This window comes from Volvox carteri, assembly GCF_000143455.1.
Source record: "Volvox carteri f. nagariensis unplaced genomic scaffold VOLCAscaffold_63, whole genome shotgun sequence".
NCBI lineage: Eukaryota > Viridiplantae > Chlorophyta > Chlorophyceae > Chlamydomonadales > Volvocaceae > Volvox > Volvox carteri.
In genome coordinates, this window is record NW_003307606.1 from 532,531 (window position 1) to 549,045 (window position 16,515).

Below are 16,515 nucleotides of genomic sequence, written 5' to 3' on the forward strand. Positions count from 1 at the left end.
GTAAAAGTAACGCTGATGCCTGAATAGACACACGCGTTGGTTAGTCCAACGGTTGAGGCCGTCCGGCCACCTTTACTGGAGCAAGCCACTAAATGCAACAAAATATATGTATCTATCTTTTTGTCCAGTTAACGGAAGGTTTTCCGATGCAAACGAACGCTGTTGTACGACCTACGGCGTCAACCTGATGTGAAAAATTGCAGCGCCCGGTTTTGTCGTCGGGTAATGCTGTCACGGATCTTGCACCGTGGCTGCAGCTTGCTCCATACTTGCGCACCTTGCGCATCTTCGCGAGCGCCGTCCGAATTGTTTTTAAAGCGCTTGCGTGCCACAGACGTGCCAAGCTCTACGCGATCTGTCATCTACAATTTGCAAATTTGCTCGATAAATAACGTAACACAAGCCAGACTTCAGTCTTCAGCAATGTCAATTTCAGTGGACGAAGCCAAAAATCTGATATGTGAGCTGTGTCGTTTGTTTTACGACCAAGGATGGGTCTCTGGTACCGGCGGCGGCATCTCTGTCAAGGCTGGCGGTGAAATTGTCATGGCGCCGTCGGGTGTGCAAAAGGAACGTATGCAGCCTGACGACATGTTCGTGCTGGACAGCAAAGGGGAGGTCATCTACACGCCAGTAACGAAGCCACCTCCAAACAGGCCGCCAAAGCTAAGCGAGTGCTCCCCGCTGTTCATGGCGGTGAGAATCTATCTGGAATCTTAGGGAGCCGCTTTTTTCTCCCTGCGCCCAAGCTACCGTTATGCGCAGCGGCCCGCGACGGCCCGACTTCGTTGGATCACATCGCCATTTTGTTAGGTCCTCGCCCCTCTCTTGTTGGTGATGTGCTGTTGGATGGGACAGCGGGGTCACTGCGACATCTGCTGGGATTAAAAGCTGCCAGACTACCATTTTAGTGTCCAATGGTGCGGGTTGTTAGCCCAAACGAGTACTTACTGGGGATACCTCGTCACATCATCTGGAGGTCTGCGGCGCTCGGGATGTACGGACACGCCTCAAATGACCCATTTTCAACTGGCAGCACTCCACCAACTAAACCGTTGTGGTCCGTCTGCTAGCGGTCCCGGTGGCCAGGCATCGCGTCGGCGACTTAATTCCTGCCCCCCACTTCCCTATAATACATGCATCCTGGACCTCCTGAATTCACACGCATCGATAGGCCTATGAACTGCGTAACGCGGGGGCGGTGATCCATAGCCACTCCATGAACGCCGTGCTGGCCACCATGCTGGACCCGGAGGCGTCCGAGTTCGTCATCACACACGTGGAGATGATCAAGGTAAGAAACTGCGCCAGGTGTCGCGTGCACGCCGGTCGCCGTACTTGCAAGGGCACGTCCTAACTGATAGGCTTGGCGGGGACGCAGAAGACCTCTGCGCTGGCACGATGGAAAGCTTTCAGGTCTCATTGTCACTTTTCCCATCATTCATATTCGCCCGTCTCAGCTTCCCGTGCACCCTTAATGCGGGCGCCCTATATCCGCTGCAGCACAAACAGGTGTCTGCGTGTGCACGTTGTCTGTTTGTGTATATATGTGGTTCATACGGGAACCTTTTGGTGCGTGTGGCGTAACTGTTGGCGTGGCGTGGCGCCCGGTACCCCAACCTTAACCCCAGGGAATTGAGGGCCATGGCTTCTACGGCAAGTGCATTGTGCCCGTCATCGAAAACACCGCTCGTGAGTGCGAGCTGACGGACCGGCTGCGTCAGGCCATTGCGGACTACCCGCAGGCGAACGCGGTGCTAGTGCGCAGACACGGTGGGTGGGTCAGTTCCTGATGGGTAATTGGGTGTCTGGGTGGGCACTCCGTTATGGTACGGACCCGGGGAGCGGTAGGATTGGGGGGCAATGCCGGAAGGAGACATAGAAACAAATGTTCCAACCGGGCGGCGAACGGTTGGTAACGATATGGGGCATTAGATTAGGGGTTAATGGGCCAGATCGCACTGCGAGATAGGTTCGGGGTTGTTTCGTTTCCCTTACCGGCCAAACCCCCTGGCTTTGAAATGGAGCCACTGCTACAGGATTGCGCTGACATGCACATTACACGTTTGGAGAGTAACGGAACTCAAGGTGGTGGATCACGCGCACACACACACACATTTGACACGTTCAGCCGCGGGCCCCCTCTTACACGTCAGAGTTAGCTTGTCTCTTGCTTCCCGGCCCTCTCCCAGGTGTGTACGTGTGGGGTAAGGACTGGATACAGGCCAAGACGCAGGCGGAGTGCTATGATTACCTGTTCGAGGCGGCCGTGCGAATGAACGCCATGGGGCTGGACTACCGCCGCCCTCCGGCCCCCATTATTGCCAACGGCAACGGGGCGGCGGCAACTACAAACGGTACCGTGGACCGTCAGGTGCACAAGAAGCTCAAGGTCAAGCACAGTGCAGCGTGAGTGGGGTGATTGAAACAATAAAGCGAGCCGATGGCAGAAGGACATGCCTTTCACGACCTTCGCCGCGCCCCGCGCCCTTGCTTCGCTTACGAGCCATCCAGTCCGTTTCCTCCCGGGGCCCGGTGTCTTCTTCTTACTCTTTTCCTCACCCAACCGTTCTCTTCCACTGCTTGCTATGGGCCATTCTTGGGGCTCCGGTGATCCTCCTTCATCCCTATTCCCTCCAGCCTACCGACCTGCATCGTGCTCGACATCGAGGGCACGGTAGCGCCCATCAGCTTCGTGGCTGACGTCATGTTTCCGTACGCTAAGCAGCACTGCCGGGCCTTTCTGGAGGGGTCCGTTGACTCAGCGGAGACGCAAGCGGACATCCAGCTCATCAGGGAGCAGGTGCGTGAGAAGGGGGAAGGGGCCGGCCAGACAAGAACAGGCCAAGCTAGTAAGGAAAAACGGAACAAAAGCGAACATCAGGACCGGGGATACAGGGGCCGGGCCAGTCATTGCGATGCTTGCGGCCAGAAGCAACACCTGAAGCGGCTAGCAGCACCTGAAGCTCCACCTATAACCCGCTCCGCATATCGCGCTGTTGTCCTGTTGCCGCTTTCTCCTCGCCTGGCGCCGGTGTTTCCTTAACCCTGCCCTACATACGCGGATCCGGAGCCAGGCGGCCGCTGACGTGGCGGCGGGTCTCGCAGGCGTGTGCGAGATACCACCAGCGGGTGCAGATAAGGCTGAAGTGGTGGATGCCGTGGTCGACTGGGTGGAAGCGGCGATAGCAGCGGACCGCAAGGTGACGGCGCTGAAGACGCTGCAGGTGAGGAGTAGGGCAAGGCTCCGGGGTCCGGTCATAACGGAAAGATGCATGTTGGGGTTCAGGTAGCCTTGGGAGCGGCATAGGCAATGAAGTCATGTCCGTGGCGCACTTGAAGAGGAGGACCCATTAAGCACCGATCACAGATGTGAACTGCGCACGCGGACGACTCGGTGCTCCTGGTGCCCTTGGCTGTTACAATATTCTTAGGGACACATCTGGAGGTCTGGATTCGAGTCTGGCGCCATGCGGTCCGAGCTGTTCCGTGATGTGCCAGACGCGCTGGTGGAGTGGCGCTCGGCGGGCATTAAGACCTACATCTATTCATCGGGCAGCCGCGAGGCGCAGCGCCTGTTCTTTGGCTTCTCGCAGGTGGGCAGGAGGGGGGAATTGGGAAAGTCAACAGGGGCAGGAGGGAAAGTCAACAGGACGAGGGTCTAAGAAAATCATCCTGCGATATGCACATCGCTATCTGCCAAAGCTCGAGTTGATTCATTCGTGTGTTGCGCACGTTTGTATCGGCCGATATCAAATATATAAAAGCTACGGTAACCGAGTGGACAGCAATTCGATTCTTGCATACTCCAGGCCACGCGATAGCGTTGCTGTGGCTCCCTGACCTATCAAGAGCACAAGACCTATTCGCAAGCACCTTCCTTGATAATGTTGGCACACTAGCTCATTTTCTAATCATTGGCCGGTCGTGCTTTAGGTTGGTGATCTGCGGCCCTACCTGTGCGGCTTCTTCGATACTACATCGGGCGCCAAGATAGAGTCGTCCAGCTACAATAACATTGCGTTGGCACTGGGCACCGACTCGCCTGCAGACATCCTGTTTGCCACTGATAGCTTGGCAGAGGCTCAGGCGGCCAGTGCGGCGGGCTGGAAGGCGGTGCTGGTGGTGCGGGCGGGCAACAAGCCACTGCCCGATGGGCATGGATTCCGGGTTATTTCGAATATGCAGGAGCTCCTCTAGAAAGGATTGACGACATGGGCAGGTTAGTTTTGCAGGATGTTCATTCAAATGGCTAATTTACCAGTCTCGAATGCGCTGCGTCAAGTTTTGTCGATGGATGAGTGCAGGGTGGGTGGGTGGTGAGCATGCTGTGATGTGCGGTGATTTGATGGTAACGCAGTTTAGAGTGGTCCTGTGTGGTTAATCAGTGAAATGTGGAAAATCAGTGACACGTGGGCGACATGGTGTTGTAGTTATCGGGCGTATGCTGCTAATAACTGTGCCATGTCATTGGATTTCTGTGTCATTTTTTGCCCGGTAATCGACCTGTGTGTGGTCGTGGCCCTGAAAGGACCTGGGATTTTCGTGCAGGCAACCATGTGAGGTTGCATGGCATCGTTGTAATAAACGACATGATTGAAACGAAGCGCCCAAGCCATCAAAAGCCAGTAAAAGCTCTTTGTGTTGTCACGTAGCCATGCTGCAGTCCACATTAGGCATTTTCACTACGCAGCCTGAAACGCCGCCATATTTATGGACTTCGACAATTTGATTGAGTTCCTAGCCCCGTTAGCACGATGCGTCGCCTGAATCGCACGGAGTCCATGCAACGACATGGATGCGCATATGCAGGACGCCTTATCATCAAAACGACAATAGCACAACACCCTGTAACGTAATTCCACATAGACACGTGCCACAAAACACGTCCAAGACCGCAGCACATATGCACCCGATCGCACGCCAGGGTTTTGACAAATTGCCAAATCTGAGTGGACAAACTAACATCGTCCAAGCCAAATGTGCGGCATCGGGGTGCTTGGTATGCCCCATGCCTCAGACCCGCACATTCCCTCTCTTCTGCAACCTGCAAAATACAGGAAGCGAGCGCTTGCAGACGGCATGACAGCCCTGCTCCACTTGAAGACCGCACAAGACCACACAAGGTCTCTGCATATGCAACCTTTGGCGCATGCTCGCAGAAGAGCGGCATAGTCCGTAAAGACCCCTTTTGGCAATTCGGGAGCTCAGAAACGCTATCCTGCTTCAGGGCGCACGTCGGTAGGCAAGCCATACCAGGCATGTCGTCAAAGAGCGACGTGCTACAGTGCTCCCCTTGCTGGGCATCCGTTGCACCCTAACCGCGGAGCATTTCCCCATATTGCAGGATTACAAGCTATCGTCTTCTTGCTTTTGCTGACCGTCCTTCGGATTTGCTTCCCGTGCTGCTATCCTCCGCTGGTTAGTTCGCGCCATCGCCGGCTCTCGATTGCCGTACGCCGTGGGGTGCAGCTTAAAGCCAAAAATGCGCGGCACATACTGCTCCATGCTCTTGGGCGGCCTTATGGAGCAAGAGACGGGAGGACAGAGCAAAGGCCAACCCCCATTCAGTGCGCTCAGGAAAGCTTTTCTATCAACGGAACATCATTGGCCCTCCTCGTTCCCCATGGACAACGTGGACACGACGCCATTTACACAATGATGCGCCTGGAAAGAGTTGGATGGATGGAATGACCAAGTATGAGCATAGGTAACCCACTGCGCTAGTGCCCACCTGTACATAGGGTAGGTCATAAGTAGCAGATGTGGGAAAGTCGTACCGAAGTACGCCCCGTCAATGCTGCACTGATACTCGGAGCGCGGGTAGAAAATGTCCTGGAGGGTTATCGAAGCAATACACCGCGGCATCAACATCGCATAAACTTATTTTTTGTTCGTCCGTCCTATGCCTCGCCGTAGAGCGGCAGCATCTTCCCGTACAAATCTACGTAGATATAAACAATTTGACCCTATAATCTGGGTAAGTACTCAAAACGTATGTTCATGCTACTGCACCTACCTCGCACTTCGGGCAGAAAATTTTCACAGTTGATTGCCCCGGCACGTCCGACGTGCCGACCGGGAGACAGGCCTGCCCCTCGCAATAGAAGCGGGGGCACCTGCCGAATTCGTAGTTCTTGAACTTCTCAAGCATGCACGCCAACCCCCGGGCCGTGACAATATACCTGCGCACGGCCGTCGCCGCAAAAACCCCGGCATCTATAAGTACGGGCTCTGACGCTTACATACCCACAGTCATGCCCCTGTAGCGGTTCCGTAATCACCTTGCATGTATGAGCCCATACAGCATCTCTGCTGCGCTCTCAAGCAGCTCGTGCTGCTGGTCCGTGAGCATCACATCGTGGGGGGGCTCGTTATCCAGTATCATATCCAGTGCATATTCATAGTAGGGCACTTGCGAGCTAAGCCCCGACAAATTGAAGTCATCCTCTATGTATTCCTCGTCAACCTCGCAGAAGAACTCATTACCACGAAGGCTGCAAAACCACGAAATCCTGCAGGAATATAGAAATGTACAAACAAATTTTCCGGGATGCAGTAGGCGGCCTCAAATCGGGGCGGCGTATTCCCAGCCCTCCTAGTTTCCGCGTGAACAGGACACCGTACCAGCTCGGCTCCTCCTGATCGGAACCGGACGCATCTTCAGACTCCTCTGACTCGGAGTCAGTTACGAGGTCTGGAGCCTCTTGACGCCCTGATGGGGGGGGCACTCTCCAGCTTTCTGTTTGCCGGCTGGTCATTTGAGCTGCAAAATAATGTAGAGAGCCAGACGCAGCAACCTGCCGCTAATAGAGGACACCACAGCCCACCCAAGCCGCTTCTAGCGGCAGGGGCACTACTTCCCGTCCACCGCCGGAACCAGCTTGCACCTGGAGGATGGCTGATAATGTCGGACAACGTTCAGGCTGCATTAAATATCTTCAGCCAGAGGCTCGCAAGGACACATCGGATATGCTCGGCACCTACCAGTCTGCAGCGCAAGAAACCAGGTGACTTGTTGCTAGTAAATTTGCTCACGACTATCGTTTCACTCGTTATTACACCATTCAGCGAAATGCTGCTCGCCGGCAAAGCGGTTTCGGTCAGGGAGCTTATTTCGTCGATTTTATGCTTTGTGTCGATCTGCCGCGTGTTCTAGTTAGAGCCGGAAAAGTAACCGGAACTAAATTGCAACACATTGTACGCGACTTATGTCGTACATGCGGAGAACGATATCGACTAGTCCGGTCCATTATTGGCATATGAAGCAAGGGACTTTAGTTAGAGACATGGACGGGGAGGCTTGCAAAGCGGTAGAAAAAGATTTCGTCACGTCCAATCGAGCGGAGGGGGCGGGGAACAAGCCGGGTCCCCAAGCCCAAGCTGCAGTCAAGTTTTCGTTCACCTGTTGCTTAGTAGGCTGTAAAAACCCCTGCAATACCGACTTAACGAGATGAGGCGCACGCTGTTCGAGTGCGTCGCATCAGTAACCCTGTGGCTATGGAAATCTTTTGGTTGATTCCGCTGTGTGTCGATCCAGCAAGCATTTTATTCACACAACCTGCTTTGTACCGCCATTTACCCTACCCTGGTAACTTGACGGGTCTGATCCCTGGATGTTCTCACGAGCTTGCAAATAATGTTAGCTATAGAACCTGCGTCACCATCCGACGCATTATGGCCTCCATTGAGGACAGGCTGTATTGGCCCCTGGATCCTGTAGGGTAATCAAAATGCATGAAGTAAACCCCAAACTTGTGCCATGCGTACGATAAGAGCCACAGCTGCGAGGCGTGTCGACTAGTCAGTTACATGCGTATAACGCACCGTCACCTCATCATGTTCCTGGCGCCCTGCAAATGTTGCAGTGTACCCGCTATCTTCCATCCCAATGCCCAACTCTCCATGTTTGTAACCGCATTCCAGCCAGGCATAAACCTTCACAATCCCAAACGATGCAGATGATGGTGTTTCCAAACAGCCGACTGCGCAGCATAGGTTGCTATACAAGCGCCACGTCAATGGTCAGGTTTTATGACCACTCTAATCCGAAGTAAGTGCGAAGACAATTATGCATGTAGCCCACATGGCGCAGGAACGGATAACCGCAGCAACCCCAATCCAGGTAATAGGAGGTTGGACACTGGGACCGTGGAGCACCAATACATGCTCCCAAGAGGCAGAAGCCCACGCATCTCCCCTGGCAAAGCGAGCCTTCAGCGTCAGAAAAACCCAGGACCAACGTTCCTTAACTGCCATTCCTTCACAGGTTTTAAGCCTCCTGTCATTGCCACCACATTACTCCCCCATATTTTCAGCAGCGCTAGGACGCGCCGGCAAGTTCGAGCGCGTGCACAACGGTGCGCACTTTCCCGTAGCGCTGCCATACACAGTTTATCCACGACACCACAAGCTGCAACGTGCTCCATGCCAGTCATGCACCTCACAGGAGCACGTTAATGTCAAAGGCAGCCAAAAGTCGCTGCGCCTGCTGAATTACGGCATCTGCATCCCGGCCATGTGTCTTGAGCAGCGCGGCCAGGATGTCTTGAATCTTATACATCATGATAAACTCCTTGGGCCGAGGATAGTGCTCGTACAGTATCCTGCGCCACGTGAGTGGTAAAATACGAATAGTGAATTTCCACAGAAACCGCCGTACTGTACCCTGGACCGAACATACAAATTAGCCGAACCCGCTGTGCGTTCCCATGCCATGTGTATGGGTTTTCCTTAACACACAATATATCCATGGAAGCCATACACCCAAGCCCTCAACACCTGCCAAGATGAACGTCACGCGACACGGACGGATAACGCACCTGACAATATCCAAAATCTTGACGCGGTTGATGGGCGCGGCGTGCTGAATCATGGCCAGCAGCCAGGGCACAAGGCCGCCCATCGCGAGCGCCACCGCGAGCTTCGACGACCGGCCCAGCATGGTCCGCAGTGTCTCAAGCTTGGATTGCATGTCCTACAGGTACGCCAAAGCGGGCCGCATGCATGCATATCCAAGGAAAGCGGAATATGCTGACGGTGGACTGCGGGTCCATTCGTTCAACGTCCCTCATCTTGCCAGCAAGCACGGCAAAGCATAATCACCGATGCAAGCCCACGCTAGGAAATCCTACCTGCGCCGCGCAGCTCCTGGAGTATAACTGCACCAGGTGCGTAACCGCGTCCCGCTGCGTCAGCCGTGCCTCCACACGGTTGTGGTCCTCCGCTAGCCAGCTGTCCAGAGCTTGCAGCACGCCCAGCACGCTGCGGCTGTCCTATGCATTTTATAAGGCCGAGGCGCAAGCAATCCCATCAACCGTTAGTAATCTTCTGCGCTCATGATACTAAATGGCAAATAGCATCCACGGGATGACGATGCGTGATAAATTCAAGTCGTGGCATGTTGCAGCGTTCGCAGTTGCTCATGCGCGAGAGATGCGGGGATCGCAAAAACCCTGGCGCACATTCCCGTCAGCGTATCTGTGATAACGGGTGCGCCGTTGAGTAAATAATATATATCAACTTGGCCTCTATATGCATGGTGTGGTCCCCGACTAGCTAGGGACATCCAGTCATCCGGACATATGCACCCGAAATCATAATCGACGCCGTTGGCACCTCATTGGATAGCAGCTGTAGGAAGATCTCAAGGCCGTGGCTCTGGAATAGCTTCATGCGAGTATTGGCGCTGCAGTAGACCATTCCCAGTAGCATAGGAACAACGAATCCGCGGACGGTGGGCCACTGTGCCGCGGCTGCTGCAAGGGCTGCGGGCGATCCCGGGGCCATGCCGGCTGGGTCCGTGGGTGATGAGGAGGTCTGCCCAAGGCGCGGTGTCTGTGGCCCGCCCGAGGCCTGCCGCTGCATTCTGATGCTGGATACGGCTGCCCAACCTTGAGCGGCAAACGAGCAGAGATGCGGGATAATGTTGGATGAAGCCGCAGCTTCCATATGGACCTACAACCATAGGTGGGGCACCGTACGGTAAGGCAACTTCAGCTTTCAAGGCACAAAATTCGCGAACAAAACCCACGCAATGGTACGCAAAGCAGCAGCGCCAGCGATGAAGAATGGCGGACGGTTCCCAATAGGAGGAAAGGACGTGCAAGGGGAGGAAAAGCAAGCATGGTCCACCCAGGAGCCTGCAATGGGCAATGTGGCCATAGACGCTGCACAGCCGTCGCACCTTTTTATTGTACATGCAAAGATTATACAGTGCATTCAGCGCCTCCATTTGGACCTCACTCTTGGGCAGTACACCAGCGGCGTTCAGAATATTGGTCCCTGGACCCGTAGATGCCCCTGATCCGCTGGACGCTGCACCGGCCGTGGCGGCCGAACCGGCGCCAGCATTGCTTGCAGCGGAACCATCAGAAGCATGCGCCAGCATGGGGACCAGGCAAGCAATGGCACCGGCGTCCTTGATAGCGGGCAGCACCGCCGGATCGCTCGTGAGGTTGCGCATGCAGTGAAGCATCTGTGGGTTCGACACATGCGAAAAGGTGACTGGGATCACATAGGATAACAGCGACCCATGAGTGCAATCTTCGCTGCCTTAAGCAAAACCTGCTCTCAGCCGCGAATGGCGGGGACGTCTGTCCGCGCGCTGAACCCCATTTGGGCTGCCGGTCAGCGCAGCAAAATATAAATAGCGGACAAACCGCATTGAGATCTGTTCCTTGCCTTCTCGCCTACACACGTCCCATTACTGCCCCTCCCATTCGCACACGCAAGGCATGACGGGAAATATCTTTTCCTTTCTGAGCCCAATGCATGCCACAGCCCTGACCGGCCGCCCCATAATTCATCGCTTATTTGGACTCCCCACCTGGACCAGGTGCGGCGGCTGCAGGCGTCGCAGACAATCTAGGTGCTGCAGCAGGTTGTCTCGTGTGCACATCGCGCTCTTCACGGCGCCATCGGCGTTGCTCAGCACCACCAGCAATCGAACCGTTTCGTCCATCAGGTACAGCACCTATAAACAAAGCGTGCCATAAGCCAGACAGGGATTCCACACAAGTTGCCGACATGAGGAATCCGAGCAAAAGCAGGCCGAGCAGAGGCAGGGTCAAGCAGCAGAAAGCCTGACGTTCTGCCCTGTATTCCACTAAGCCGCTCCGGCCGACATCAGTGCACCTCACCTGCTCATAAGTCAGCGTTTCACCAGGAATACCTATGCCGCCAGCGCCTCGCGTCTCCACAGCCGTCCCCAAGTTGCCCGACCCCGCGCCGGCAAGCAACGGTGCCGTTGCCGTGCGGTGCACCCCAGCAACAGCACCACCCCCGGCAGGCGTGCCCGGCACGACGCCTGGCTCTGGGCCCCTCCGTGCTGGCCCCTCAGATAGCAAGGGTGCAGTTGAAACGGACCGAACATGGTGGGCCCCCGAAGCATGAGCAGCAGCACCATCGGCCTGCTGTGCTGCATTCGGGGGCCCCGAGGCACCAACACCGTTCGCAGCGTTGGCAGCGCCCCGACCGGGCTGAGAAGCGTGGTGTTGCACCAAGTTGTTCCGCATCAGGATAGCCTCCTTCAGTAGCTTATACAACCGGGGCACCAGGCCGCATTGCGCCAGGATGCGGCAGACATGGTTGCGCGGCAGGGTGTTGTAGCACCGGAGGACCTGCGGATTAGGGCGGATCATGTTTGCGGGGACACAGTGCAGCGCGCCACAAACTCACAGGCCACTGCGGTGTTTCATGTAGAGTCCCGTAGGCAGGACAGGAGCTACATTGCGACACACACCTATTGCAACACACACCTAGGCAAGCTCCAAGCATAACCCGACTTAGTCCGTGTCCGTATCCACCCATCTAACATTACCTGCAGCAAGCACTGTATAGCGACGTGGCTCAGTGGCGACGGCTCCGAAGCGACGCTGTCCGCCACCATCCAACAAAGCTGCCGGAGGCCGCCGGCTGCAATGAATAACTGCAGTCACCAAGAAGAGGCCAAGCACAGCGGATGACAGCACAACTGATACCAGCCTTCTTCTCCAGATCAAGGGCATAGGCTCGATGCTCATGAAAGAGCCAAGGCCTTTTGGCGATGCTTGCAGCTGCGTTGACAGAACAAAGAAATGCGACGGCCTGCCAGCATGTGAAACCATACAAATCCGCATCTTCACGGCCACACATCCCTAAACCCTAACCACTCGAGCCCGTTCCTGGAGTGAGTCACCTCCCCTGCGTCGCGCACCTGCAAGGTCGAGTCTCCTTGGAAGCATAGGGAGTGCACGAACGCGGCTGCCTTAAGACGAAGGCTGACGGGATACGGCTGCTGCGTGTATCGTGTAACTGCCGGCACTAAGCCTACCAAGCATAAACTTTCCAGCAGGCGTACATCTTCACGGATGAGCACCATGAGCAGGTCAAGGACCGCCTCCACCGCCTGCGGAATCCAGCGTCAGTACAGCAATTGGGGTGTTGACACAATAGCAAGAGAGTACATGGGCCAAACGCACGACAATCAAACAGTCACCAGTATCGCTTTCGCCCACGGGCACCAGCGCCATGAGTACACTACTGGCGCGTAGGTGCAAAATAAGCTCGGTCGACCATCAAGGTAGGGCGAGAAAGCCATGGCCCAGTTACGAGCCGCCGGGACTACGTACCTTCTGGTTATCCGCATCCAGCACCTCCATCATGACAAGGACGCCGCCCTCACTCAGGAACATGGCCTTCACCTCCGCCGGCTGGTGCTGGGTCTCCTCCCCGACCCCTTGCCACGGGCCCGAGGGTGAGGCGAGCGGAGGGGGCACCGGCGCAGAGATCATCTGCTCGAGTTCCTTAATGGCTTTTGCAGCGCTGGTTGCAGGTCCTTCTCTTGCGGTTAAGGGTTCTCTGGAGGTTAGCGGCTCTTGCCGTGCGCCCGGCCTCATCTTTTGGACGAGGTCTCGAACCTGCAGTCGGCACCAGAAGCATGTACCTATACCAAGATAAATGTGCCTTGGCACCGCAACGCGACTGTACACAGCACACTTCGCTTCGAACCGTGTCAGTTACGTCTCGCCAAAGGCAATCAGTGTACATGGTGGCCCGCATGCACGGCGGCTGCGACAGGAAGCAGCTGCAACGATAACCGGTATATTCTGGTGTCGCTGCCAGTTACCTGCCGCCTGAGCAACGTCGCTTGCGATGTGAGGCTGCTGCCCACAGTATCCGCCTCCAAGGGTCCCCAGGTCCCATGTGTGTCCACGTACCCTGCGGCAGTCACTGTAGTGGGCCAGGATTTGCTGGTGCTGTATGCCACTTGCGACGTGTGCAGCCAGTCTGTTCGTTTACACTATCACCAAGTGGAGATGTCAAGCTTGAATTTGGACACGTAGCAACAACTGAATATGCAGCGACGTGCAAGTGCTCCATACGGTGCGGAGCACGCTCATGATGTACAGGGCATGGACAGTCGTTATGTTACCCTGGAATGCCCAAACAGCTACAGCCCTGGCAGCTACAACCTTACACCCCTGACCGCTGACCATGTCACAGAGAACTCTCGTGGCCAGACAGTCATCCAAGGGCTGGATTTTCGGCTACCCACTTGAGTCTGCGCCAGGCCATGCGCCTGCAGGCCGTGATACATGGCCCAACGTATCATACGCCTGCCCGCCGCCATCCATCCATCCCGCAAGGTCGCGTGGATTGGGCCTTCCTTGCGCCCCTGCTCCATCACAAACTGCCGTGCCGTGAAGCCTCTGGATGAGACCCATGAGGGGACCAGGCTGCACTCCACCCGGCACCGCCCAGGCGTGCCCTGCGTCCACGGCATGATGCAAATGGGGTGCAGCAGGTGCTGCGTCCGCCCCCTGGCCTCCTGGCACCATCGCGGCTGCTGCGGCGGGCCCTGCCGCCCCAGCCTGAGGTGGCATCGCCAGCCCTTCCAACCTCTGTGGTGCCCACACTGATGCCCCGGCATCTGCACCGTTGGCACTTGGCGATGTTGATGGTGCCGGTTCCGCCAGCGTGTATGGCAGGGTAGAACCCACCGCCGCTGATGTTGAGTCACTGTACTGTGGTGCAGTTGCCAGCAACGCGGTTGTCGGTTCTTCACCGGCTGGCGCCGCAGCTGGAACACCAGCCTCATTACCGCTGATCCGTCCGTCACCGCCAGCTCCCAATGCGGACGGATCCTGGGAGCCCCTGTCAAGCGGTACCGCCGCACCTGCACCTAACGGGCCAAGCATCCCCGACGAAACGCTATCCAAACCGTTTGCATTCGCTGCGTCGCCACCAGACACCTCTTCGTCCGCGGCGGCCATCATCCGCGTGACGACGCTGCTAATGTGTTCGTGTGCATCTGGCGATTGCCGCGCCGCCGTGCGGTTCTGAACGAGCGTGCGAAAGGTCTGGCCCCTGTCCCGGCGCCAGCTCATCCGCAGGGTGCGGCGATTATACTGCATCCATTCGTGCTGGAGAAGCGTTTTTGCATCCGGTCGCAACTTGGCATCCTGCGCCGCACAGTATCCACGTGATAATCGAATAGGGCCGGTAGTTTAACCCGGCTTGGCACAAAATGAAGACGAGCTTCCTGTGCCCATGCCGTGGCGGCAGGGAAAGCGCGCCCTACTATGCGAAGGATGAGAGGGACGCGCCGTAGATTCGCCGATTACCTTAAGGAAGCACAGGGACAGAAAGTCCCGCAGGAGCGGGGTGATGCTCTCGGGCAAGGGAGGTTGGGGGTCCTGCACATCACCGACAGGCGGACGGGGCGAGACCAAGCGATCTTCTAGTGGCCTTACGCACCTTGTGAAACTGGCGACATACCCTTCTGGCTTCATACGGATAAACTGCCACGCTGGCCATTTCTGCACAATGGCATTCTTGGCTGTGCCTGCATTCCTAGGTCACCCCGCCATGCCTTCTATTCGTCCAGACTTCAGTGCAACATGATATGCGTGCATGTGCGTGGCACACCGATACGCCTGGTTTTCCCCTCTCCTAATCCGCCTGACCTTCACAATCCTGAACATCGCCGACATGGGCACCATGTCGAAGTACGGTGGGTAGCCTGTCAGGAGTTCAATGATCAAGCAGCCAACCGACCAGATGTCACTGCTGCTTGTCACCTGGGTCATCTCTATAACCTGTGGGGTTAGATGCGCCATGTGGAACATCTACACGTGAGACAAGGCTTCAACGAGCCGCTGAACTGCACTGGGTAGAGCTACGGCCTGCACCCCGACGCAACCGCCGGGAATGCTTGGTCGGGTCCTATACAGGGCGCCCAGTGAACATTCCAGATGAACTGTAAGCAATAACGTTAGGCTAAGACCATCCTACTCGCGTGTGGACCCGCTCTGATTTGAATAACATGTGGAAGCGAGCAACGGAATGATGCAATGATTCAGGCACGTGAAATACAGGATGTTGTCACTCAAACTCCACATAGAACAAAAGAGGAAGCTGTGAAATGATCTTGCGTACGCGTGAACGATTTAGGGCTGGCCCCAGCCTGGCAAAACCCCCATGCACACTTGGCCACTGTTGGCCTTGCAAGCTCTATGCTGACCCACCTCTGGCGCCATCCAGTACGGCGTGCCCACCACCGACGCTGCCAGCTCGTCCTTTCGCTCATCTAGCTCGCCCAATTTCGCTGCGACACCAAAGTCTGCCAATTTGACCAGCCCCTGGTAACAACGCCAGCAAAAGTCCAGGGCTGCTTTGACTAAGGTGCCGAGCACATGTAAGACTTAAAGTATATCAAGGTTGTACAGGGGGCTCGGCCCTCTATCAGAGGTCTTCAGACTCCGTTTCCTTTTCCGCCCTGGTTACGGCACACTTCCCCCTCCCCTCCTCCACGTAAGCTGTCCATGCAACGCATTCCGGCACCGCTTCTGACATGCCCCTACCCACATCCTTAGTTGTCAGAATGTTGGCGCCTTTGATATCACGGTGAACGACGCCCTGCTCGTGCAGGTACTGAAGACCTTGCAAGACTTGAGCTATGTAGACTGCAGCAAGGCTCTCGGAAAAGGTCCCAAACTTATTGGGCTTGATGATACTGGCCAGCGAGCCATTCTCCATATATTCAAGAATAATGTACAAGTGCGTCCGCGACTTGAAGGAACCAATGTATTTAACGATGTTTCTGTGGTTCAACGTCTTTAGGAGGTCAATCTCTCCCATCACCGTCTGAAGGCTATCTGACGGGATGCCAGTAAGGGAGATCTGCTTAATTGCTACAACTTGACCGGACAGAGAGTCCACACCCCTGTAAACCTGCCCATATGCTCCTCGGCCTAATTCCTCGTAGAAATAGAAGCGGTCCGTGACTTTTTTCCCGCTTGCCATGTTCTGCGGTTGGGGCACCGCCCCTGGCTTACTTCTTTACTTGGGTTAATTCATAGTACGGTAATAAGGTAAGTGTAAAGCTCCACTACAAAGTTATATTGCCGAGTCCAGGCCACATAGTCATGGTGCCGCTCGAGCAACTGCCGAACCCCAGAAGGGAGCGGCGGTTTATACGGCAATATCAATTGGCAGATCAAGTGTTATCCACGACCATATCTCTATGAGTTG

General features: G+C 55.8%; 2 protein-coding genes across 2 annotated transcripts; one reads left to right on the top strand and one right to left on the bottom strand.

Moving 5' to 3' along the window:
- Nucleotides 1-435: 435 nt before the first annotated feature.
- On the top strand, nt 436-4,194 carry VOLCADRAFT_42159 (uncharacterized protein; the record flags this gene model as incomplete). The annotated part of the gene is made up of 8 exons (XM_002956600.1): nt 436-696; nt 1,175-1,294; nt 1,632-1,773; nt 2,193-2,409; nt 2,641-2,803; nt 3,078-3,227; nt 3,435-3,596; nt 3,937-4,194. Coding segments are annotated over 8 exons (1,473 nt in total), but the record flags the coding sequence as incomplete, so codon positions are not given.
- Nucleotides 4,195-5,349: 1,155 nt separating this feature from the next.
- On the bottom strand, nt 5,350-16,287 carry VOLCADRAFT_107342 (uncharacterized protein; the record flags this gene model as incomplete). Its single annotated transcript, XM_002956648.1, has 22 exons — nt 5,350-5,521; nt 5,735-5,835; nt 6,020-6,185; nt 6,285-6,515; nt 8,448-8,606; nt 8,823-8,977; nt 9,135-9,275; nt 9,619-9,767; nt 9,894-9,957; nt 10,187-10,477; nt 10,829-10,975; nt 11,142-11,621; nt 11,680-11,685; nt 11,822-11,929; nt 12,197-12,388; nt 12,612-12,899; nt 13,538-13,750; nt 13,983-14,444; nt 14,607-14,678; nt 14,949-15,080; nt 15,510-15,661; nt 15,846-16,287. The coding sequence occupies 22 exons, from the start codon at nt 16,285-16,287 to the stop codon at nt 5,350-5,352; spliced, it is 4,323 nt and encodes a 1,440-aa protein (XP_002956694.1).
- Between the last annotated feature and the right edge of the window lie 228 nt (nt 16,288-16,515).